The following is a 26807-nucleotide window of genomic DNA, read 5'->3' as shown; positions in this document are numbered from 1 at the left end:
ATCACAAATTTAAGAAATATTACTTGTACTTTTAATCATCTAGCATAGGGGTGAGAAATGTGGGACAGCAGTGCTGTTAATAAAATGCTGCTAATTTTATATCAGAAAATAATTAATCTAAGATTTCTAATCAATCTCACAAAAATAGACATTGGATTTGTGCTTCATTATTTATTTAAGGAAAATAAATTAATATTCAAAGAAATACAAGACCAGGTGCAAATTAATATTCAAATATTACAATGATTCTGATTGGGGAGATTTTCTTCTTAATTTATTTTACATTGAAATTAATTTTAAGTTTTAGTAGGCTAACTTGAAACGAAAAATTAAAAAGAATGTGCATTCTGTTGTTTGTGCTGAATTGCAATGCAGATCTGAATTTTAAACACTGCAATAAAGGGGAAAGAGAGAAAGGATAGAAACCCTAAAGATGATGGAAATTGGCTAAAGCACTCGAATCGCGTTAGCAATAATCAATAATGCGGCAGTGCAACTGTGGTTTGGTCGCTATCCGTGGTGCTGAAAGAAAACCAGTCCCAGCAAGGCTTTGAGATCAAAAACCTCTCTGTTTCTCTCGCAACATTTAATCTGTGATGCGTCTACGTGACTAATTTGGAAGGTAATGGAGAAAAGGGAGGCCCTGCGCCAGGAAATTCATCACGGGGGCGCGCAGACAAACACGCATGGCGCTCTGAGCTGCCGCAGCTGTTTTGGTTCACTAGCTGAAATCAGTTTTTGGCAAAGTCGATTTTGTCAGAAGCTGCGCCGAATGGGATATTACCTCAGAAATCACAGTCCTGAAATTTTTGTCCGTTTTTGTCTAAATCTATTCGATTTCTTATTTCAGTGAAGCGATTAAGTATATAGGATATCTGAAAAAACTTTTGCCCGTTAAATCGATGAATAAATCACATGATTTGCCGAATTTATTTTCTTATATTTTAATTAATTTGTTTTGGTAATGCCCCAGTCGACGCAGCTTCTCACCAAATCACACGGCTATATATATATATATATATATATATATATATATATATATATATATATATATATATATATATAACACGAGCATAAAAATACTTGCCACGTACAGCATTTCTCCTTTTATGGTCTCAAGCATCCTTATTTGTCATTGACCCATGTAAAGAGAGCAACATAGATAATCGCATTTTGAGCTTTCTCATTGTGTTTGTCACAGCAAGAGACCTTCGCATGACTCGAATCCATTCGCTCTTACAGGTCTGATCTTCCCTCACCTCTGAAAACTGTCTCCATCTAGCGGCTTCCCCGGCTGCACATCTAGCAAAGCTGGATGTGTGAATCAATAACCTGAGACGTGAAAAAATATCCGCAGCGCTTTACCCCAGTCTCTGAGCTCGTCATTGAACACTTCACTGAATTCCAGCGAAACTCTGTTTAATAACAATTCAAAGAAAGCCATTGAATAACTTTACACAATGCGCTATAGGGTTTATATGAGAATCAAATGCTACAAATAAGCATTTAAGCGTAACACTACGCATGGCACATTATGCACCATCCACACAGGCTGTGTTACATTCATTTGTGTTAACCGATGCCCGTAGCACGTGACACGCCTCCAATGCGCCGTGAGCAGAAGCAACTTGGGCTCCACCGCAGACACACAGATCTTCATCGGTAGCGGATGAAGCAACTTCCAGCGAATATTTTGTTGCGGGTTCACTTTTTTTCCGGGTTACAGGAAGACCTTGCGAAACAGTTCTCGGCTCATTGGATTACATTTAAGAGAAGCTGATAGGATATTGACATTCTCTGCTTTTGAAACACCGAGCGCGCACTCGCCAGGGTGGTCTTCTCTTCCTATGAAAGGACCACTGTGGCAGGTTTCTTCAAGAGCGACAGTGTGAAAAACGAAGCTTTGACCGGTAAAAAGGATGTCCTTGGACAACGTGAATCATATACCTGACTTCTAAACTTGTTGCATTTGCTCTAGAACAGATCCGAGAGCGCATTTCGGATACTTATTTGTGCGTAACGGCAGAACAGCGATCCATAGTGGACTATAACCGATTCGCTGTATGTAAAAACCTGCACTTTTGCATCAAAATCCATTTATGAGGAGGTAAGTTGTTTCTCTTGCTCATGAGCAATAAGTTACATAGTAAAAAAAGAAAGAAAAAAAGTCCATTCTCAGCCAGTCGTGTTTGACCGAAAAGGCGGTATTTTCATGCATACATACACCACCATTCCATTCTGCGCTCACTGTAATTCCACCTTGCCATTCGAAAGCTTTGATCTTGATCAATATTATGGCTCACTGTGCAGTGTTCTGCTACGCGTGAGAAATAGTCTCCATTGAACTTTACATCAAGTAATAGCGCATTGTGTCTTTCCAGATGTCCTTTCTGTTCGTGGCGGATCTGTGAGCGCAAAACCTGCTTCAGTCTCACCGGGTCGCGCACATTGGGTCAGCATGGCAGCCGGAGTCGCCGCGTGGCTACCCTTCGCGCGCGCCGCGGCCATAGGATGGATGCCCGTGGCGAGCACCCCGATGCCGCCGCCTCCACGGGAAAAGAGGCGAGGTCAGGACGGCCTGATTATCTTAAACGTCAGCGGCACTAGGTTTCAAACTTGGCGGAATACTTTGGAGAGGTACCCTGACACCTTACTAGGAAGCACGGAGCGCGACTTCTTCTTCCACGAGGAGTCCAACGAGTACTTTTTCGACCGCGACCCGGACATCTTCAGGCACATCCTCAACTTCTACCGAACCGGGAAGCTGCACTACCCTCGCCACGAGTGCATCTCCGCCTATGACGAGGAGCTGGCCTTCTTCGGCATCATTCCTGAGATAATAGGGGACTGCTGTTATGAGGAGTACAAAGATCGCAGGAGGGAGAACACGGAGAGGATTCAAGATGATGAGGAGAGCGAAAACAGCAAGGACATGGTGCCGCCGGATATGTCGTTCCGCGAGACCATGTGGCGCGCGTTTGAGAACCCGCACACAAGCACCATGGCGCTGGTGTTTTATTACGTCACGGGATTTTTCATCGCCGTCTCCGTTATGGCCAATGTTGTGGAGACTGTCCCGTGCCGCAGCGAGCAAAACCGGGCGAAGGAGATTTCGTGTGGGGAGCGCTACGCCGTCGCGTTCTTCTGTCTGGATACGGCCTGCGTTATGATCTTCACTGTTGAGTACCTGCTGCGTCTGATCGCCGCGCCCAGCAGGTACAAGTTCGTCAAGAGCGTCATGAGCATCATTGACGTGGTGGCCATCATGCCTTACTACATAGGCCTGGTCATGGCGGACAACGAGGACGTAAGCGGGGCCTTCGTCACCCTCAGGGTCTTCAGGGTCTTTCGGATTTTCAAATTTTCGCGGCACTCCGCGGGACTGCGCATCCTGGGGTACACGCTCAAGAGCTGCGCGTCCGAGCTAGGCTTCCTGCTCTTCTCGCTCACCATGGCCATCATCATCTTTGCTACCGTCATGTTCTACGCAGAGAAGGGCTCCTCCTCCAGCAAGTTCACCAGCATACCGGCGGCTTTCTGGTACACTATCGTCACCATGACAACGCTGGGGTGAGTCGATGTTGTTGTGATGTGCAAACTTAGGGATTGAGCTTGTGCGCATGATCTTCTGTCATGACTGCTTCAAAGCAGCCCTTTTACACCAACGCGTCAGAGAGGTTGAGCTGGAGATAGAATACATCAAGGGCAGGGGGAGATCAATAAAAGTGAAATAAATCAAAGAAATAGACTCCCTCTAGACTGTCTCTCTCCTTTATCTGGCCGGTGAGACAGAGGCCATCCTTTACTGCCTCATCACTGGAAAAGACAAGACCTATAAAGCTATTTCATTTTATTTTATTTTTCTGCAATATGCACACACATCACAAGTATATAAAAAAGTAATTTAAAGACTTTTATGTAGTTTATATACTTTTTTTATTTTCTATTCTATTTTCTATTGCTGCTTTAATAATAATTAAAAAATAAAATGTATATGATAAACTAAATATTTTATAATGTATTTTACAAATAATGTATTCACATTTTTTATTAATTTTATTGTATTAATTTAAAGTTATTTATATAAAATACAAATGAAATATATAAAAACGTTCAGCAAGATGTTAATGAACTTTAAACATGTTAATGAAGACCACAATGCTGTGCAGACAATGAATACACATGTGAGCATGGTTATTAGAACATAAATTAGCATCAGTTTGGCCGTGACAGCTGTGTGAATTCCAGTAACAGTTTCTGACAGTTTAGGGAATCCAATTTTAGAGTTTTTAATAGTATTTCTCTCTTATATCTCTGAATTTAATCACTGTAAAGCAGAAAGTGTATCTGTCACATGACACCTTGCCAGTGTCAGACTGAGCACAGACTCTTCCTTCTTTTGGAAGCCTTGCTTGTTTATAACTTACCATCTCAATGCGCCTTTGGCAGAATGTTGTAATTTCCACTTTGTCAATGAACACACAGAGAGACACGGCTGATTTATGTGACTTTAAGCACTGAAGGCGATTACAATAATGCATTCCCTATTGATGTGCTATTTATTCATTAATCCCACTCGACACCTCAGCATGGCTTCTCTGAGCTTCCCACCTGTGCTGAGCGGGTGCTCTCCATGGTGCTGACTCTGCCCTCCGCATGTTGCGGTCGCCCCACGGCTGCACTCTGCTGCTCAGGAGACGACCAATTCTTTGCTGGCGGGCCGACACTGTCCTGAGTCACACTCGAGGGGATTAATCAAACCACATGCTCCAGTACACATCCCGTGCTTTGATCGGCACGCCGTTGAAGTGCATTACTGTGTGTGTCATAACGAGCATTGCGAGCGTCAATCTGACGCCTGCACCTTGCTGATATAACGTAAATATGATCGTGAATCTTTTGAAAAGATCCAGTATGAGTGAGAGAAAGAGAAAATCGCATATCTTATTGTGTGCAATTTGTGTCCTGCAGTTTTTTGCCTGTCAAATCGGATGACATCAATGAGAAAATGAAATTACGGGCTGACGCTCAGCACTGTCTTAACGTTAGGAACGCAGTGTGTGTGTGTTTGGGAGAGATGATGACTTGTTGGAGCCAGCTGGTTATGAACTGTCTTCCAAACAGACCCACAGCTGCAGGGCTTCAGTGATGCGGCCCATATACTCATCTCCTCTCTCTGCAGGCAGGCATGCTGTTCCTCATTTCAAATTTTATTGCATTGCCTCAGTGAACCTATCAAGAGGAGCACGCAGGGGGGCTGTCGCTACAGCAGAGATCTGACCTGGCAAAGTCAACTTCATCCTGTGATGAGCAATAGCCAAATCTTGGAATGTCAAATCAGGCTATGTCTTGAGACTATTTCATGTTTGAGTGGCTGCAGTTTGATCTGGAAAAAAAAAGTTTCACGTTGTAGATGTCACAGTTTTGCTTTAAGAGAGATTGGGGTAAGGAGAAACCTTGCCTCTTAGGTTTGAGATCTCATCCTCTCTTTGTCTTTGTCTTGCTTGTTGAGTTCATCTATTACCCCTTTGTCATGTCTGAAATCTCATTCCCTTCCCATTTCTGCTTAAACACACACTTGAGTGAGAGGCAGTCCGGGCATTGCTAAACGACTTTACCTGCACTGATTGAACAAGAGCCTGGCTCTCTAAATGTATGCATCACTTTTTAATGCCTCATTTCCCAGACTGGATGACAGGGATGGATCCGTGGCTCAAAGAGCAAGGGAAGGGATTTACACGAGGCGGCTGCTTTAGATTACGTGAACCTGGTTTTGGGTTTGGATTACTAGTAATGAAGCCATGTGATGTTTCTTTACCAAAGTGCAATTGAAGTCTGAGAACTTTTCGACTATCACTAAGGTTTTCACGCTTGCTAGATTATACTCAACCCTCAGGCGTCTTCAATCTGTCTGCATGAGAATGATTGAGAATTTTAATTATCCGTGAAGAAAGCCTCTATCGTGTAGAACTCCACATAAGATACCTGAATGCCTCAACCAGATTTAGCCTTCAAAGTTTTGGGTATATGCACCAGGGACAGCTGCTCATTTCGGTCTCATTTTGTTATAGATAAAGTGACTTCTTTTATCTCTGGCTATGCTTAAAGTATGCATAGAGCTTTACTGCCTGGTAATATAAGATATGCCGGTTATCTCCCAATTGGTGTAATATCATGATGGTGAGAACAGAACCCACATTGATGTTCTTTTAAAGCTGGCTCAGAAGTGCCAGAGATATTTATTCAACAATATGTCATAATGCTCCCCTACAGTAAGTGCAATCCTGACCATGACATATACCTTTAGACCAGGGGTGTCCAATTCTGCATCTGAAGGGACACTTCCTGCAAACTTTAGTTCCAACACACCTGCCTGAAAGTTTTTAAATATCCTAGATACCTTGATTATCTGTTTCAGGGATGAGCTAAACTCTGCTGGACTGTGGCCCTCCCGGAGCAGGATTGGATACCCCTGATTCGGACTCATTTGGTGAAGAGACTGAAAAAAAATCCATGAATTGACTCTACTTTGCCTGTAATCTGGCATCAACGTTCAGTCCTCACAGAGTTCTGCTCTTCCCAAATGGGAATGCGCAGAGCCAAGAGGGAGGAGACAAGGGATGGGATGTGACTTTGGTTCACAGCACGAATGGCCTCCGCTTCACTGGCCCCTATCGCCTCTTTAATGGACTCATTTTCTGGCATAGGCTGATTTTGCCCAGCTCAATTAAATCAGCAGCATTTTAATTGGCTTATGCACTGTCAAACGGGATCTATTAAGTGAGCAGCTGTCAGAGCTGAAGACATGCAGATATGAGTGCGAGGGAGAGTGAGAACTGTGAAGAGGGGTAAATACATCAGCTTTAAAGCACTTGGGTACAATGATAATGTCTTGTAAATGAAATGCCCCCATGATCCTCTACACAACCCATCATTCTTTTCACTGAAATGCAGTTCTCTTGGTTCATTCTCCCATCTTCCTATCCTTTTTCATCCTCTCACCCCCCTTCTCCTTCGGGGTTATGAAGGCACATAAAGAGTCCTACAGAGAGGTTGTAAAGTGATTGATGGAGTAGCATGGAGAGTCTATTAAAGTCTCCGAAGTCACCCTGCATCAGGTCAATTAAGGCCAGAGGCTTCAACGCCCGCCAGCTATGTATTCCCTCCCCGGGATATGTCACACAGAACAGGGTGGATTAATCTTGGATGTTCATCATGGTCACCGCGGGTTAAGCAATAGGCTTAATTTCTTTTAAGGGAAAAGATCATAAGTTCATAGTGCATGACAGAAGAGGCTTTGGTGTGGTTTTTGACACACTGATCAAAGTGAAAGGTTGAATCTTTGAGAGGTCATGCCAGCAGGGTTGTGGTAAGTTCAGGCCATGGTACAACATGTGAAAGGGACTCATTATTGTGTCTGAAAGAGCATGCTGGTGTGAGGTTACCCTGATTAGCACACCTTGAGCAGGCATCACACAGCAAGAGGACTGCCCCAGAGAAATGCAATGGTGCAGGTTTATTATTGATGATCCCGGGCCACTCAAATGTGTCCACCTAAGACACAATTGGATGCCTGCAAAGACTTAATGCCCCTGTGCTGGTGTAACCATATAGTGCGTTGTAAATGATTCACATGGCACAGGTTACCGTTAATTATTGTATTTTGTTTAAAGAAAAGCACAAACCAAAACAGAATCTATTTGCCTCCGTTACTCTCCCCACAAATGCAGGACTTGGGGAAACCCCAAACATGGGTCTTGAAGGAATATACACCCAGACCATAACACTGGACTCATTAAAGGGACAGTTTATCCTAAAATTCTGTCATCATTTACTTACTCATGTTGTTCGAAACCTGTATGACAATGAACAACCCCATTAGACCCCTTTGACTTTCACTGTATGAATGGGGGAAAAAAATCATTAAAATGTCATCTCAATTTCATACAGAGATTTTTCAAAATATCTTCTTTTGTTACACAGAAGAAAGGAAGTCATACTGGTTTTGAATTACATGAGGAGGGTGAGAAAATGTCTCCTTTTCGGGTGTACTATCCCTTTAAACACTTAAGATTAGAAACACTGTTTGAGGTTGTGCAATTGGCCACAATGAAATTCCTCTGGCTTGTTCAGCAGACGTCCAGTTTATTATCGCTGCATTCCCCCAATGTAATAAGTATTTCATATAATGGTTGCAGAGAAGAAAAAATGAGTGTTTTGACCAACATTTTTTGTTTCACAGATGTGCATGACATGTTTCATGGCTCAAATATGGAGCACAAGAGAAACGCTGAATTTGAAAGATTTACACAGTGGCACAGCCACAGGGAAATAAAGAGCCCAGAATGAGGTAATTAAAGGCTCTTTGTCATGTGGAATAACCCCTGTGGTGTTGCTTTAGAGGCGCTAACTCTATTCATCCATCCATTTCATACTCGCACTATTACTCCACACCGAGAGGCTAATTGGACTACCGTCTCTCTCCTTAACTCTTGTTCTGTGTCTCTCTCTTTCTCTACAATACTTTTGCTTCCTCATCCCTTCCTTTATTCCACATTTTTATTTGCTTTCTCTCTCTGTCTTTGTTCTGGATACATTCGCCTTCTCTGTGATAGTTCAAACACCATAAAATGCATTGAAAGTGTAACATGCTCTCCTCAGATGGCTGCCTTTAATCACTTAAATGTAACGGACAGAGTGCTTTTTTCCTCTTCCTCTTCCAATTAAGTATGTTTTTTTTTCTCCATTTGGGTTTTTTAATTACTTGGCCTGTCTAGAAAAACAAACGTAATGGTACTGGCATTAGAAGTTTTTAAGCACTTTAAATCTCACACACACGTCTTGGCACACATCAAAACACGGAAAATCAAAATACACCCTTGTTCAGTGGTTGCTCGAAACGACAGATATTGTGAGAGTGAGTTGAATGTAAAACTTCAAAAGTATAGACCTTTTTTCCCCATGATGATTAATGTTCGCTTGAATGAGATCCAGGATTGAAATTCAGGAATCAGATCAGCTCTATATTTAGAGAAATTTACATCCAGATATTAGTGAAACTACAACGTTTAGAAGTTTCACTTTTTGTTCCCGATCCCTACTTTTTTTTTTTTTTTTTTTGCGAGATACAATTTTAGACAACTAAATTTAACTAATATAGATAAATTAGATAAAATGTATCTAATATATATATATATATATATATATATATATATATATATATATATATACAGTATATATCGTTTTTAACGCTTAATACCCTGTTCCATATTTTAGACTGTTCATACTTGACGCCGTATATCTTTGGCACCACAATGCAAGGTTTTACTTTTGTCACAGCAAAAAAGGGGGAAAATGTAACCACACACTTTCAGATCATTCTTCCACTCAAGTCCATATACAGACACAGCCTTGATCCCCCATATTTGCTAGATCCAACCTTCAATCCATTTTACAGTATTAATCTGTCAATCAGAAGCACAATCATAAACATGGAATTCTTCCCTGGTCCACTGCTCTTCTCCTCTCTTTCTACTGTACGTGTCTGTTATCTTCTCCAGGTCATGACTGATTCGATTTATGTGCAATTAAGATTGTGGACTCTTGCTATTTCCTATTATGTTGCTCTGTGTGTGTGTGTGTGTGTGTGTGTGTGTGTTTCCTGTGCAGTGCTGCTCTGGCCTGCTCTGGACTAATTGAATTAACGTATTCATCTCTGTAGCCCTTTCTTTTTCCTGTCTCGTTCTTGTGCACGTTCATTATCTTTTATTTTATTTACCTAAAGCATGAGTAATTATTTTTAATAAAATAATTTAAAAATCCATGATTCCTTGAGAAGTCCTGGATGAATGTGATGATTTGAACCTCTGTGTTGAAAACGAGTGAGCGAGAGAGAGTGTGTATATTTTGTGAAAATAATAATGAATTGGCTGAAATTCAATAGGGAGCTGGAGTGTTTTGCTAAAGCCTGCTAATACCGTACAAGAGGCTCATAAATAGCAGTAACCGAGTGAAGTAAGGTAGTGAATACAAATTTGGCCTTTCATATGGAGATCTTCTGTGATAGATGGACGTGTCTTCATTACAGCCCTACTGAATAGTGTTTAAAGACAGCAGGAGAGACGGCCATCAGTCTAGTGTTGGCTTTTTGACAGTGTACATTGATTATGCCTCACTAGGTACAGAAGAGATGACCTGCTGAAACTGATCTAAAAGCAGCCTTTAACAGCTTGCAAACATGCTCGCCGCATGCAGAAAGACAGGAGAAAGACAAACTGAGAATCAATGAGCCTGCAGTATCCTGCACGTGTGTGTGTGTGTGTGTGTGTGTGTGTGTGTGTGTGTGTGTGTGTGTGTGTGTGTGTGTGTGTGTTTCTGAACTCAATCCCTTTAGACCTTTTACCTTGACCCATTTTCACAAAATCTTTTCATGCAACGCCACAGATGTTAACTTTGCTGGATGATATATTGTAAATAACTCGATTTTTGCTTTTTCCAAAGAAGCTGTGAGAGGTGCAAGGCAGTAGCCAGGAATTTAAATATATATCAAAACTATTACAAGTAATTTATGTCAAAACCTCATCTGTATTCGCCAACTAGAATGCCTCTAGTACAAACAGTGCAGGATGAGCTATTAATATAATACTACATTTGAGATATAGTAATAGAGACGCTTGCCTTAAACATTTTTCAGTTTTTACTCGTTGATCTTTCATGCATACGTGTCATTTAAAAACATATTTCTTTCTTAACTGACCTTTGAATGCTGGCATGATCTTTTTCTTGAAATCATGTGAACATATAGCTGGAACCGGCTGAACAGTGCTTGTCTGTTTGGAGTTTGTGTTTCGTTCATTGCGTCATGGGCAGTAATGATCTTCCGGTAGATAGATGCTGTACAGTCCAGTCTAAACAGATCACTTGCATTACATTTTTCTCTGTCAGTGTGAATCTGAAGAAGGCCGGCAGGAAGGCCATTTGTTGGTCTTTGCGGTTTGGTCTCAAATGGAGTGAATCTGTGGGAGGACGCATGTAACTGCTGCAAGTCAGGCAGAAAACTAGGGGAGACACTGATTTTATGGTTTGTGATACAAACATTTGAATAGGCCATTACACACCTTATAACACACCTGTCTCTCTTTTCCTTATTGTCGCCTTATTTTCACCCATTTGTCTTCTGTTGTTCGTTTCTTTGCTTTAAGGCGCAATACATTTTTTCAGCTCAAATTGGAGCTCCCACAGACTGTTTTTTTTCCTCCCCATTTAGATTTACTTGCCGCTCTTAAAGCAATGTTCTGGGTTCAATGCTACAATTGGACACGTTAGAATCTGTAAAAACTGTGTTGACAGTAATGCAATGGACGATTCCTGGATTGTTTAACAGACATTTTTCCAATTAAAAATGTGTTACTTGAGCTTTAAAGTTTCTAAATGGTCCTTTTAGCTGTGCCACTATAGTTCTTGCGTTACCAATGTAATTCCTGTGGGTGTTTTTACTATGATAACAGTCTAGTGACAAGGTTTACTTTACATGGTCTTGACTGCAATCCAGGAAAAAATGCAACACTAATCACATGTTCACGTGTTTCATGTTTTAAACTTGTTGTTGCTACACTTTACTATAGTGTGTGTTTTAACTTTTTGTCCTGTTCCCTATAGACTTTCACTGTAAGTACATTACTGCATACATGGTTGTTTTGTTTGTTTGTACAAACTGAGGGATGAGGTGAAATTATTTTCTGTGGCAAGCAACAGATGATGTCAGTAATTAAATTGTATTAAACCTGGATCATTCCTATTGGATATTCTTTAAAGGACAAGTTCGGTATTTTACACTTAAAGCCCTGTTTTAAGATCGTTTCTGATGAAATAGAACGGTTAAGATTGAAATTTGGACAAATGCTGCTGGGGGGTGCTAATACAGAAACCGAAAATCCTCGGGACAGCAGCATTTGTCCAAATTTCAATCTTAAAGCAGAACTAAGTAACTTTTTTACCTTGACCGAACGGCTTTGGAGTCATTGTAATGTTTATATTACTGATTTCGTGTTGAATGGTGGTCGTCTCGCACCCCCCTGGTGCCTGTGAGCCGCAAAACCACCCTTGCAACTTTGGGCCGGCGGGCCGCGCGGTAACGAATTGCTTTACGGCACTGCACGCGTACACGCCCTCATCCAGGATACGGCTAGCTATAAGAACAACTATCGTCCCATGGCAAAGCTGGCATATAAGAAGCAGAAAGCTAGAAAAGCATTGTCGGAGGAACAGAGAAAGAGGAAATGGCAGACTGACCGAGCGAGGAGTCAGACACGAGTAAACATTGGACCTGCGTTTTCAGAATGGCGGAAAAAAACGAAGAAAGCGCGGTCGGAAGAGTCTAGAAAAAGGTAACGAGAATCTGGCAAACGAGGGACCGGACAAGAGTCCCACTCGCTCAGTCTTTCACTGATAAAGTTGATTCCTGCGACTATCATGAGAACAGTTCTCAATATCTCACATAATTATCAGGACATAAATAAGCCTACATGTTGTAAATAGTGTAAATGAGCGCAATTTGCAAACTATTATGATAAATTGCAATAATCATGTCTAACAACATCATAACGGACGTTACGAAATCAGGGCTCTCAAGTGTCACGCATTGAGCGTGACAGTCACTCATTTCGGTCTTTTGTCACGCTCTCCCGCCACACATTGTATTTCTCACGCTGAAAAACTATTTGTAATATATTTAATATGCCAAAACTCTGGCCGCGCCGCTCTCACTGTGGAACCGGCAGGAATCAAGCGCGTCTCCTCTGGTGTTTTTCGTCGAGCCACACAATAGCCAATCAGAAAATAGCACTATTATATCTGGGTAAGATTTAACGCAACAACCACGACAAAAATGTATCTGTCGGCTGGATGTCACTCTTGCCTGTCTTCAAAACTTGAGAGCCCTGCGAAATAATGCGACGTACATGATACCTAACGCGGTAGGCTGCTTTATTATTATGAAGTGCAGAGGCCGTGAGTGCAGATACGCTCTGCGTGATTGGTGTTTAAGAAAGTAACGTTAAATATAAGTACTCTACAGCGACTCTAGGGATTGCTGTTTGACAAAAACAGAAATCCTGCATAGTGCCGCTTTAACCGTTCTATTTCATCAGAAACAATCTTAAAATAGGGCTTTAAGTGTAAAATACCGAACTTGTCCTTTAAATGAAAGAACTCAGAGGTGTTCTATATCATTTCTTATACCTCAAGATATCTTTAGTACTGGGAAAGCGCACACAGGAATACTTCTCAGGTGACTGGGTTCAGAGAAACACAAGCTGTATTGGTTAACTAACAGGTCTCATTACATTACAGCTCAGTGTCCTGAACTTTAAACACACGCTTCATCTTCTTTGACATTCAAACGTGACACACATATCTAATATTTCCTCTGAATCTGAACAAATACATTTGCTTTTTACATGCTTTTTTATTGAATTAGAATTGCATTATAGATTAATCCCCAAAATGAAATGTTTTTAAAATGTTTATGGTCAAACAAAGTGCATTTATTTGGTATAAAACCATAAAGATTTAGTGTTTAAATTTTTTTTTATTTTGACAGTAATGATTCCTGCTGGTGTGAGATTGACATTTCTGACCAATCACATGTCGCCTTAGAATGATGCATCGGAACAGCCAATGAGAGATGGTGAATTATTTGATCAAGTGTTTTTCTAGAAATGCTGTTAGCAAAGCATTTGATAGGTCAGGTATTATTATTTTGAAAGTGCGTCAGATTGCTTCTGGAATTGCTTATTTAGGTCCAATCGAGTGGTGAAGGTAATTTATTTAGCGCTGATACAATCTGTTGTACACTGTCACCTGAAAATCAAGCTAAAATTTAATCCTGTGTTTTGGTGTATATTGAGAAATTACCAAGTGAGTAAATGCTAGAAGCAGCCGTGGATATCTAGGTCATTGAATTTGACGCTCTTGTTAACTGTTTCGGGTGTCCTCCTCAGTGTCCTGTACTGTAGATATAGTGCCGTCGCTCCAGTGAAGGTAAACCGGTGAAGATGGACAGCTGAGGTCAATGTGGACAGAACGACGGTAATAGGAGAGCGAAAGAGAGAGAGGGAGGAGGGTGGCGTTTAGAGTGTTACATGTCACCATGACACATCATTGGAAAACACAGAAACTATTTACCATTGACTATCCTCACTATGCTTCTGTCGTTTCCCCCGACAGGCCGTAATCACTCCGCTCACACACATCTCTGATGCTGTGTTTTAAATATACACACCTGCATTTACAGGAAACGCACAGTAATGAACTGCCAGTCAGGAAGATAGAGTGTGTGGTTGTTTTGGAGGCAGTGGTGGTCAAACCGCATTGAAACCCTAAATTACGGGATGTGTATGTGCTGAATGCTCGCAGTTCCTTGCGGACAGCACTTTCTAAATATGTGAGGACAGGTTGTGCTCTTTTATCCAATATTGGTGAGATGGAAGATTGCGAGAGAGAACAGCAAGTGCGGCCTGCGGTGGTGGCCTCATGTTTTAAACATCGCCGCCATTCTCTTCACCGCCTGACATTCAGCAAACTCTCCGTCTGTCCGGCCTTGATAGTGTCTCCTGCCAGGACGATCACTCCTGTAAACTAATTATTATACGCACACATGCATGAATCACCTTCAGAGGATTTCTTTTTTTGCAAATGTTCACTCGCACAGTGCTCAATTTTATTCATTCTCACTCGTGATTTTGATGAGGCGTAGGGGCCAAATAAATGTTTTTCACGAGAAATATCCGCAAACTTTTTGAGTGCTATTCACGAGAGTGCAGTAATTAAACTACGCGTGTGCGAGTATGTAGTAAACACTGCGTAATTATAAAGTTTGATGTTTGCAAAGAGAAAATCTGTTTTTGGTGTTACCCATTTCCAATCGCATCAGTCTTGATAATAAACAACATGCTGCATAGGTAAGCGATGTTGTGTGTGTGTGTGTGTGTGTGTGTGTGTGTGTGTGTGTGTGTGTGTGTGTGTGTGTGTGTGTGTGTGTGTGTGTGTGTGTGTGTGTGTGTGTGTGTGTGTGTGAATCACTTGAAACGAATTTGCTGTATATTTTGTGGCTAATGCATTACGCTAGGTCGCTGCCCTCAGCGCTCACAGTGTGAGGAAATAAATGGTGATGTTTTTTTTTTGCTGGTCTCTATGGTATCCATCAAACTGAGAGAGGGAGAGAGAGAGAGAGAGAGAGAGAGAGAGAGAGAGAGAGAGAGAGAGAGAGAGAGAGAGAGAGAGAGAGAGAGAGAGAGAGAGAGAGAGAGAGAGAGAGAGAGAGAGAGACTGCTGTGATCTAAGGGAACAGTACTGGTCTTTGAGGCTCTCTCTGTGTGCCAACTCGACCATTGGGGAAAGTAGCCACATCTGTCACATACAGTATTTGACCTAATAGTCTACATTTTCAACATTCTGCTCTCATTAACAGTATTTAACCTATTAAAAAGGTTGTGCACCCAGGGGCAAAGCAAGAATTATACAGTAACTGTATGCATTTATTTATTTGTCCCCCCTCCTTTTGGTGAATAATCAGGAATATAATCATTATGTCCCAAACATCACGCCCCCTCATGTTTTTGTATATATATAGTTTAATTAATAGTATTGTTGTTATAAGTAGTAATAATAATAACAATAAAGTTTTATAAAATATTTATATAAATAATATAAATGTATCCTAAAAGTTTGGACGGGGGAGTGTAAGTTTTTTTCTTCCCGAAAATCTAAAAGCCAAGGTGAGAAAGGATGTGCGTGGATCAAGCAGTGTTGGAGACCCCATTCACAGCTAAGTTTCGAAAGGATTAACAAAAACACATATTGCTTGGAAGTTGGAAATAATTACGGTTCTTTGTTCATAATGCACATGTTTTAACGTAAAATAAGACGTTTAAAGACAAGAGGGAGGCTCACTGACATACTTTATTTCAGCATTTTGTTAATCAACGGCCTAACGTTACTACCCCTGACTGAGTAACTTTAACCCAATCCGATCGCGGGTCTCCCGGTGTGTGTGTTATTCCACAAGATTTATGGATAAACTGTTTGATTTATTATAATTATTAGATTAGTTTCACATTTCACTTACCCTGTTGTGCACGAACATAGCTGTTCCTCGATTTGTGTTTCCCATTTGAATGGTCAGCGTATGAGGCGGCGGCTGCTGCGACTATAGGCTTTAGCTTCAATTTTTATTAAATTATTCTCTAATCGGTTGAATATTATGTCGTGGATATATGCCTCGAATGCATACTGCAGTCCCTTTCGTCTTGCTCTCTCAGATATTTCATGTTCGGCAAAAATTTATAATTATCTCATTGGGAATGTGTGACACCGGTGCATACACACTATAATAGATGTGCTAGACGCGAAAGCTTGACAGGCGTAGCAACAGTAACTAAGGAGGGCGGGGCTTAGCGAAGGGTCAATTGCATATAAAAGATTTTACTTTCAGTAAAAAATTTACAATAGATTGTAAAAGGTGTTTTTATGCATGTTTGGCCTGGGTTTTTGTTGCATTTACACTGTTTTGACCATTAGGGGTCACTGTGGAAACGGGTGTCGGATTGTTTCGAAGCCTCGGCACAATATGGCACATTTGATTCAACTGTTTCAGTGTTTCACGAAGCCTCGATCTGCCCACCACTAGTGTGATTGTCACGTTTTTTTTCCCCCTTGTTCCTGTTTCATGTATGTCATGTGATCCCTTGTTCAAGTCATGGATCCTGCCATGTGGTCCCTTGTCTGATGTGTCATGTTGTCATTGGTTCATTATTTTATTGTTCACAGGTGTCCCTTGTCTAGTCGTTAGTATTGTGTATTTAAGCCCTCATGTTTGCCCTGTGTCTTTGTCTAGTTTTGATTGTTTCATGTAACTACTATTGGTAGCCTTGTCAATTTTCTTGTTCTTGTTCTTGTTCTTGTTCTTGTTCTTGTTCTTGTTCTTGTTCTAGTTCTGAGTTCCATGCCTCGTTATGCCTTTGTTTTATGTTTGATCCCTTTTGTTAATTAAAGTTGCACTTGGGTTTTCACTTCAACTTGCCTCCAGTGGACTAAATCATTACAGTGATAATGCTTTTATACAAAGGTTCAGTAAGTTAATAGTGAGTGACTTAAATGTTAGACAAAATATTGGCAGTTACTTTGTCTGGTTTTGATCCACAATCAAAAACAGCTCCAAACAAAGCCACATTAGAACCGTTGAACATCTTTGAGCATCAAACATTATGTTCCCGAAAAAATCTAGGTTTTTGAACAAATGATTTGAATCAATGTTTCAATAACTCACCCATAAAGGCACTAGTTTCATTTGTGAATGAATCAGCATTTTTAAACGAATCTATGGCATGAATAATTCAATGACTCTCAAAAAAAGTCATTTGTTTTGTTCTTGAATGAATCATAGTTCCCTTTCAAGGGAACTTCGAGCTGCGTCAAACGCTGCGGGAACGCCCCTGCGTTGTGCGTCATGAAGCACGTATGGAATCAGCCCAATGGAGAGATGAAACGTCATAGGCGGGTGACGTCATCGACCAGGAAACTATAAAGCACCCCAAAAACACAAGCGCATTAGCTTCTGTGCTTTCAGTCGCGCTACATGTGAATCTGTCCCTGTGTGATATTGTCTGTCTTACATACCCTGCACCACACAAACAATTTATCCCTATATATATATATATATTGAGAGATTATGGCGGACGAACAGCAGTTTAGAAAGTGTGTTCCTCCCTGCTCGCGTTATTTAACGAGCGGGGATACACATGATCTTTGTGTTGTTTGTTTGGGAGTTCAGCATGCCCAGTTTGCTCTCGAGGGAGCAGACTGTGAACATTACGAGCGTTTGCAGTTAAGGACGCTCCGCTCCCGCCGATCGCTCTTTGAGGAGAGCGGTTCGGTGCGCGCTCCCCGCGGTTCGGGTCCCGCTTCTGCCGAGGCAGAGCGGCGGCGCTTATCGTGGGGATCGCAGATGGATCTCACAGCGGGGTTTGAGACGGGCTCTGCCTTATCTCTCCCTTCACCTGTGAGATCCAGTGCCTCAGTCCCGGGTTCGGAAGCACGCGCTGCGGTTTCTTCCGCTCGGGCTGAGGCACCAATGCTGCAGCTATCCAGTTCTGAGGAACTTGATGTTGTTAGTGTTGAGGGAGATGTGGAGGATTCGCCACCCCACACTCCTGAGAGTGATGAGCTTATGGAGGTGTTAACAAGAGCTGTTGAAAAACTTAATATTGAATGGCCAGTGACTAGACAGGAGTCTGTTTCCAAATCAAAGTTGGATGAGAGATTTTTGCCGTCACGTGTGCAGCCTCCACGCCGGTGCCTGCCGTTTTTCCATGATCTCCACACCGAGGTGTCGAAATCATGGAGAAAACCGGTGTCATATAGAGTGTTTAGTCCCCAGACTTCAACATACGCTAATGTTATGGGAGCCAAGGCTCATGGTTATGGTGCTTTGCCTCGTGTGGAAGAGACGCTTGCGAGCCATCTCTCCCCTGAAGCAGCATCATCTTTTAAGGCACCGGCATTACCCACCAAGCCTTTAAGAAACACTTCGGCTTTGGTGGGTAAAGCATATTCGGCAGCAGGTCAGGCTGCGTCATGTCTGCATACTATGTCAATCTTGCAGGCATACCAGGCTGATCTGCTAAGGGACATGAGTGAGAGTGAGGAGGTCAGTACTGACGTAGTTCGCGAACTGCGTCAGGCTGCTGATTTATCCCTGCGTGCCACCAGAGAATCGGCCAAATTAATGGGTCGTTCTATGGCAGCTCTGGTGGCCGCAGAAAGACATTTGTGGTTAAATCAGACTAATATTAAAGAGAGAGAAAAAGCTTTTCTTTTAGATGCTCCTCTTTCTCCCATGGGGTTGTTTGGTGATGCTGTGAATTCAGTTATCGATAAATTCCAAGAAGAAAAGAAACAAACTGCAGCTTTTAAAAAGTTTCTTCCCCTTAAAGTTCATGTCCCTGGGGCTGCTGGGCGGGAGCAGCCCCGGCCGTCTTCGAGCTCATCACATAGAGCGCAGCAGAGGCAGAGTGTCGCGTCTCGTGCTCCCCCTGCTGGACAGTGGGCTCAGCCGCGACACTCTCAGCCGAAGCCTTCTCCCAGTAGAACTGATCTGAGGACAGTTATATTGGCTAAGAAGGCTTCGGCTAAGAAGAAGTCCTGACGCCAAGCCGTTCAGGATGCTGAGGGTGGTCCCCACCGAGGCGGAAAGGTGTTCACCTCTTTTTACGGTGCCCATTCCTCCTCGGTGCCCTCAGGGGCTCGTTCTGCCAACCCCGCCTTTATGCCGGGGCACAGACGATCCCAGCGAGCGCTTTCCCGAGGGACGCTCGCTCCCTCTGAGGAGGGTCTCAGAGCGGTCAGACCAGTTGTTCCCTGCCGGTGCGCCGTTACAGGGCGCTGCGTCTGCTGCTCAAGTTACACCAGAGGCCAGTCTCGAGAGGCTGGTACCCTTAGTAGAATTTCTGGCAGAGTGGAAAAGCCTTCCAAAAATATCTCATTGGGTCCTGCAGACAGTAGAAAAGGGTTATGCTATCCAGTTCAGGTGTCGTCCACCAAAATTCAGAGGGGTTCTGCACACAGTGGTGGGCCCCGAGCAGGCTCTGGTATTGGAACAAGAGGTGAAAACGCTCCTTCAAAAAGAGGCTATAGAACGGGTTCCTCCTCCCAGTTTGGAGTCAGGTTATTACAGCCGATATTTCATCGTTCCAAAGAAGGATGGGGGGTTGCGTCCAATTTTAGACCTGCGCATATTGAATCGCTCGGTAGGGAAGCTAAAATTCAAGATGCTCACTATCAAGCAGATCGTGTCTCAAATCAGGTCCGAGGACTGGTTTGTCACGATAGATCTGAAGGACGCATACTTCCATGTGTCCATCCTTCCACAACACAGGAAGTTCCTGAGGTTCGCCTTCGGGGGCGAGGCGTACCAGTACAGGGTTCTTCCGTTTGGCCTAGCTTTATCTCCCCGCACTTTCACGAAATGCATGGATGCAGCACTAGTGCCTCTGAGGCTTCAGGGCATTCGTATTCTCAATTACATCGACGATTGGTTGATTTTAGCTCAGACCGAGCAGATGGCGGTTCGGCATCGAGATGTCGTCCTCGCTCATATCAGAAAGTTGGGGTTGAGGCTGAACGCAAAGAAAAGTGTATTATCTCCTTCCCAGAAGACCACTTTTCTGGGTGTCGTTTGGGATTCGGTATCGATGCGGGCGCGACTCTCTCCGACCCGCATCGCTTCGATTCTCTCAGCTGTGAAACAAGTGAAGCTAGGCCAGCTACTCACTGTCAAGCAGTTTCAGAGACTGTTGGGTCTGATGGCAGCAGCGTCCAACGTTATACCTTGCGGCCTGTTGTACATGAGACCGCTACAGTGGTGGCTCAGGACCAAGGGATTCTCCCCGAGGGGAAATCCGCTCCGCACGTTCAAAGTCACGCGGCGCTGCCTTCGTGCTCTGGTCATGTGGAGAGAAACTTGGTTCCTATCCAAAGGTCCTGTGCTGGGGGCTCTTTGTCGTCGCATAATGCTAACGACGGATGCTTCCCTCACAGGGTGGGGGGCGGTCATGAGTGGTCGCCCAGCCCAAGGTCTGTGGCAGGATCATCATCTTTCGTGGCACATAAATTGTCTAGAGATGTTGGCTGTGTTTCAGGCTCTGAAACACTTCCTAACAGACCTGAGAGGCCATCATGTGTTAGTTCAATCAGACAACACGTCGGTGGTCTCTTATATAAATCATCAGGGGGGCCTGCGGTCTCGCCGGCTTTACAAGTTGGCCCGTCAGATCCTCCTGTGGTCCCAAGGGAAGCTACTATCTCTGAGAGCAATGTATCTCCCTGGGTATTTGAATGTGGTAGCAGACTCCCTGTCGAGGCAGGGGCCGAGGCCAGGGGAATGGAGACTCCACCCCGAGGTGGTGGAGCTCCTTTGGTTGAGTTTCGGTCGCGCCGAGGTGGACCTATTCGCTTCCAAGGAGACCACTCATTGTCATCGGTGGTTCTCCATCACTCTTCCAGCCCCCCTGGGGTTGGATGCTATGGTGCAGCCGTGGCCGAGGTCACGTCTGTACGCCTTTCCCCCGATTGCTCTGTTACCAGGAGTTCTGGAGAGGGTCCGCCGGGACGGGGTCAGTCTACTACTAGTAGCCCCGTTCTGGCCGGCCCGAGTATGGTTTGCGGACCTGATTTCTCTCCTGGACGGTTCTCCTTTGGAGCTCCCGGTCAGGAGGGATCTACTCTCCCAGGCGGGGGGCACGATACTTCACCCCCGCCCAGAATTGTGGAAACTGTGGGCTTGGCCTCTGAGGGGGCCCAGCTCATAGACTCCGGTCTCTCAACCGAGGTTGTTGAGACCATTCTTAACTCCAGAGCTCCATCCACGAGGAAGCTTTATGCCTTGAAGTGGAAACTTTTCACTTCTTGGTGTGGAGAACACCTGCAGGACCCAGTTAACTGCCCAGTGGGTGCAGTGCTGGAGTTCCTGCAGGAGCGCTTCTCCACAGGGTTATCCCCCTCCACACTAAAGGTGTATGTGGCGGCACTGGCTGCTTACCACGTCCCTTTCAGTGGAGTTTCTCTTGGGAGACACCCGCTTATAACTCGTTTCCTCCGTGGCACTTTGAGGCTGAGGCCAGCAGTTCGTACGAGGGTGCCGACTTGGGATCTGGCCATTGTATTAGAAGGTCTTTCCCTAGCTCCTTTTGAACCTATCGAAGAAGTTCCCGAGAAGTTTCTCACTTTTAAGACTATCTTTTTGCTTGCTATCTCTTCACTAAAAAGAATCGGAGATTTGCAGGCTCTGTCGGTTTCACCCTCGTGCCTGGAATTTGCACCTGGCATGGTTAAAGCTTTTCTGCATCCTAGACCAGGTTACGTTCCTAAGGTTCCTACTAATATTGTTAGACCTACGGTTCTGCAGGCTTTCTGTCCTCCTCCATTTATGTCATCGGACCAGGAGAAACTTAATTCACTCTGCCCTGTTAGGGCATTAGACGCTTATGTCCACAGAGCTGCCCTGTGGAGGAAATCAGAACAACTTTTTGTATGTTTCGGGCCACCCAGGAAAGGGTGTCCGGCGTCTAAACAGAGAATGAGCAAGTGGGTGGTTGAGGCTATCTCACTTGCTTATGAGTCGGCTGGCCAGCCTTCACCTTTGGTTGTCCGAGCTCACTCTACCAGGAGTATGGCTGCTTCTAAAGCTCTTTTGTCGGGGGTTTCCCTGAGTGATGTTTGTGATGCGGCTGGATGGTCTTCACCGCATACTTTTATTAAGTTCTATGACCTAGACTTAAGCTCTACCCCTGGGGCACAGGTGCTCTCGTCCTCTGTGCGCTAGTCTCACATGACGGTCATTTGGTCCTATGGCGACGTGGGTATTCGCGTTCCCGCAGCGTTTGACGCAGCTCGAAGTTCCCTTGAAAGGGAACGTCTCGGTTACGTATGTAACCCTAGTTCCCTGATAGGGAACGAGACGCTGCGTCGCTCCGCCATACTCCCGGCACTCCCGTTAGCGCTTCCTTCAAGCCTATCAGAAGCTAATGCGCTTGTGTTTTTGGGGTGCTTTATAGTTTCCTGGTCGATGACGTCACCCGCCTATGACGTTTCATCTCTCCATTGGGCTGATTCCATACGTGCTTCATGACGCACAACGCAGGGGCGTTCCCGCAGCGTTTGACGCAGCGTCTCGTTCCCTATCAGGGAACTAGGGTTACATACGTAACCGAGACGTTCCCTTTCAGTTGCTCACGTTCAACGTGACGTCGACGTGACAACGTAATTGGGATCACTTCAGGGAGCCCTATCAACTTCGAGTGTCTACAGAACGAGCCAATGAACGTTGGCGTGCGTGAGAAGCGTCACGCGCCCCCGCCCCGCAGCGCGGGTATAAACAGGAAGCGGGCGCACGCACTCATTGTCTTTCGCTTCGGAGCCGACCTTTCGTTTTGACTCTGAGTTTCTGCAGACTGCTGCAACGTTGAAAACTGCTTCAAAAGGAAAATACTCTGTTCCAGCTCTGGTACGAAGGCGCGATATGCGGTGGCCGCGAGCATTACAGCTCACAACTGCTGTATTCTCAGCATTGTTTGTGTGTGTCTGTGTATGTGTATGTGTCGGTCTCGTGGGCATTCCTCTTTGAGTGTGTACCCCGATTACCCCGTGTACCGCGGCTATCCCTGGATGCTTCAGCACTGAGAGAGTTATTTTTTTATTTTCTATATTTTTTGTTTTCAACTAAAAGAGCAACACAAGCGTGACCCTGCGTCCTTTTCAGGATGTCATTCCGCTTGTGCGTTTCTGGATGCGGTCGTTCCCTGGCGCCAGCAGACGGCCACAATTGTTGCCTCTCGTGTTTGGGCAATCAGCACGCTGAGGCAGCTTTTGTGAATAGTTCATGTTCTCATTGCGGGAATATGACTATGGCAGCGCTAAGATTAAGACTTGCTTACCTCACGGGAGGTGCAGTCCCCTCGCCAATGCCCAGATCTAGTGTTTATTCTGGACCTCAGAACAAACCTACTTTTGCGCATGGTCAGGGTGGTCTGAGGATTACCGTGAGGGCTTCCCTGCCGAGGCAATCTCCGCGTGGCCCCTCACGCCTCTCAAGCGTTGCCGCCGTTGGAGCTTCCAAAGGAACGTGCTGGTCCTTCTCATGGACGATCAGCCGTGTCCTTTGGGGCCCCAACTGACGATAAGAAGTCGATTGCAGGAAGCAGACGCTGCTCTCAGCTTGTGGTCGGACCCTTTGTTCCTGCGGGCAGGTGTTCCCCTAGAACAAGTGTCCAGGCACTCTGTGGTAACCACGGATGCCTCAGCCACCGGCTGCGGAGCCACGTACAATGGGCATGCAGCTTCAGGTCTGTGGATGGGTCCTCAACTGCATTGGCACATCAACTGCCTTGAGTTGTTAGCCGTACATCTTGCGCTGGGCCGCTTCAAAACGCCGCTACTAGGCAAGCATGTACTGGTCCGTACGGACAGCACTGCGACATCTGCACTGCGACACTGCGACGTTGATGTACGCATCAATGCGACATTGATGCGTACATCAACCGCCAAGGTGGTCTACACTCCCGTCGCATGTCACAACTCGCCCGCCATCTCCTCCTTCGGAGTCAGAAGCATCTGAGGTCGCTTCGTGCCGTTTATATTCCGGGCCTGCTCATCCGTACAGCCAACGAGCTCTCACGGCAGCGGGTGCTACCGGGAGAATGGCGACTCCATCCCCAGGTGGTCCAGCTGATTTTCAGGCGCTTCGGGACCGCACAGATAGATCTGTTTGCCGCCCCGGACACGTCTCACTGCCAGTTGTTTTATTCCCTGACCGAGGGGACCCTCGGCACGGATGCTCTGGCACACAGCTGGCCCCCGGGCCTACGCAAGTATGCGTTTCCCCCAGTGAGCCTTCTTGCACAGACCTTGTGCAAGGTCAGGAAGGACAAGGAGCAGGTCTTGTTGGTTGCGCCGTATTGGCCCAACCGGACCTGGTTGCCGGAACTAGTGCTCCTCGCGACAGCCCCTCCCTGGCCCATTCCTTTGAGAGACGACCTGCTCTCTCAGAGACGGGGCACCCTATTGCACCCTGGACGGGACGCGGAGGTTCTAGGTGACCTACCCCCTGTGGTAGTTGACACCATCACTTCCGCTAGAGCTCCCTCTACGAGGCACCTCTATGCATTGAAGTGGAACCTGTTCGTTGACTGGTGTTCTTCTCACGAGGAGAACCCGCGAACTTGCTCGATCAGAGCTGTGCTTTCCTTCCTGCAAAATGGGCTGGAGCGAAGGCTATCTCCCTCCACCCTTAAAGTGTATGTTGCTGCGATTGCCGCACATCACAATGCAGTTGAAGGTAAGTCGTTGGGAAAGCACGACCTGATCGTCAGGTTCCTGAGGGGGGCCAGGAGACTAAATCCTCCTCACCCACTCTCTATACCCTCTTGGGATTTGTCTCTGGTCCTTTTGGCACTTCAGAGACCACCCTTTGAGCCTTTGCAGTCAACAGAGTTAAAATTCTGTCCTGTGAAAAAGTTTTCCTGGTTGTATTGGCCTAGAGGGTAGGGGACCTGCATGCATTTTCGGTCGACAAATCGTGCCTGGAATTCGGCCCAGCTAACTCTCACATAATCCTGAGACCCTGGCCCGGATACGTGCCCAAGGTTCCCACCACTCCCTTCCGGGACCAGGTGGTGAACCTGCAAGCGCTGCCTTCGGAGGAGGCAGACCCAGCCCTGGCTTTTCTCTGTCCCGTCCGCGCTCTGGCCTGTACGTGGACAGAACGCAAAGCCTCAGGACCTAAGATCAGCTCTACGTCTATTACTGAGGCCAGCAGAAGGGAAAGGCTGTCTCCAAGCAGAGGATGGCCCACTGGATAGTGGATGCCATCGCCTTGGCTTACCCGCCCGGGTTGAGAGCCCACTCCACTAGAGGTGTCGCTTCTTCTTGGGCGCTGGCACACGGCGCCTCGCTGACAGACATCTGTGACGCTGCGGGCTGGGCGACACCTAACATGTTCGCTAGGTTTTATAGCTTACGAGTTGAGCTGGTTTCTTCCTGTGTGTTCGCTTCATCCAGCCGGTAACACCAAAGTTCCCGCTCTAGTGTCGGCTTGCTGCGCCACTCCCCTCCACATGGAGCGGATACGTGTGCTTCTTGCTCCAGTCGAGTTCCCCACTCAGGTGAACCCTGTAGAGCTCCTCCGCACCCCTTCGGCAGTCAGACGTTGCGGAGCGTCTGACGCCAGGCCTAGTGCTCGTATGCTTGTGTAACTTGTGCTAGGCTGGGTTACATATGTGGTGATCCCTGCGGCGATCACATATGCGTATTCTTCCACGATCAGCTCCCTGCGGTGAGCCCGTGTCTTCCCCTTGGCAGAGTCCGCTCTGCCATCACTGCCTGGTGTTGCCTCCCCCTTCTCAGGCTGGAGCCACCCCAGTGACATTCCATATGTTGCACTGCCCTCCGGCCAGTCCATATGTGTATTCTCCACATGTTACCTCCCTTCGGGCAGGATGTGGCTTTCGCAGCATCCCTTCCTTCCATGTTCAGGCTACGCTTTCCCAGTGTTATCCAAGAGTTCCACTGTGTGGGGTATAACGGAACAGCAGTGAACTCCCTCTAAGCAGGTCTTCCACCCCAGCCAGATGGGGGTCTGAGAGTCTTCCGTAGGGTGCTGGATATGGCAGCAACCGTGGCGTTTTCCATTGGATCCCAATTACGTCATCACGTCGACGTCACGTCGAACGTGAGCGACTGAAAGGGAACGTCTCGTTTACTAATGTAACCCTCGTTCCCTGCCCGCTTCCTGTTTATATCCGCGCTGCGGGGCGGGGGCGCGTGACGCTTTTCACGCATGCCAACGTTCATTGGCTCGTTCTGTAGACACTTGAAGTTGTTAGGGCTCCCTGAAGTGATCCCAATTACGTCGTCACGTCGACGTCACGTCTCCCGTTCCCTCCTTCAGGGAACGAGGGTTACATTAGTAACCGAGACGTTTTTGAACAAATATGTTGTACGTATGATTCTGACCTACTGGTGTATCGATGTGACCTACAGAAAGAGTTAGGAAGAGACTGATTCATCAATATGAAATACAATTTTGGGGTAACACTTTATTTTACAATGTCATTGTTACATATTTTACATGCAGTTACTATAGTAATGACTATAAATTGTGCGTGCAACTAAACCTAAACCAAATCCTAATCCTAACTCTATAGCAAGTACATGTAGTTACTTAATATTACTCAGTACTTAAATCTATAATGTCT

The 26807-nt window shown here is 45.3% G+C and overlaps 1 protein-coding gene across 3 annotated transcripts in view; it reads left to right on the top strand.

Moving 5' to 3' along the window:
- Positions 1-1619: 1619 nt before the first annotated feature.
- Positions 1620-26807, top strand: part of kcnd2 (potassium voltage-gated channel, Shal-related subfamily, member 2) — a 123008-nt gene continuing 97820 nt past the window's right edge. For 2 of the 3 annotated variants that reach the window (XR_013205342.1, XM_077234698.1), the window contains exons 1-2: positions 1620-2107; positions 2382-3570. Coding sequence is in view for 2 of the 3 variants with exons in the window: in XM_077234698.1 (XP_077090813.1) it covers positions 2459-3570 (1112 nt within the window). In the remaining variant the exon portion in view is untranslated. The remainder of the gene's footprint in view (positions 2108-2381; positions 3571-26807) is intronic. The other variant, XM_077234699.1, reaches the window with a different exon arrangement.

Source organism: Siphateles boraxobius, unplaced genomic scaffold, assembly GCF_051911475.1.
Source record: "Siphateles boraxobius isolate OS27281-9 unplaced genomic scaffold, OSU_SipBor_1 19, whole genome shotgun sequence".
Classification (NCBI taxonomy): domain Eukaryota; kingdom Metazoa; phylum Chordata; class Actinopteri; order Cypriniformes; family Leuciscidae; genus Siphateles; species Siphateles boraxobius.
The sequence above is the reverse complement of the archived record's forward strand: the minus strand, read 5'-3'. Positions and strand labels throughout refer to the sequence as shown.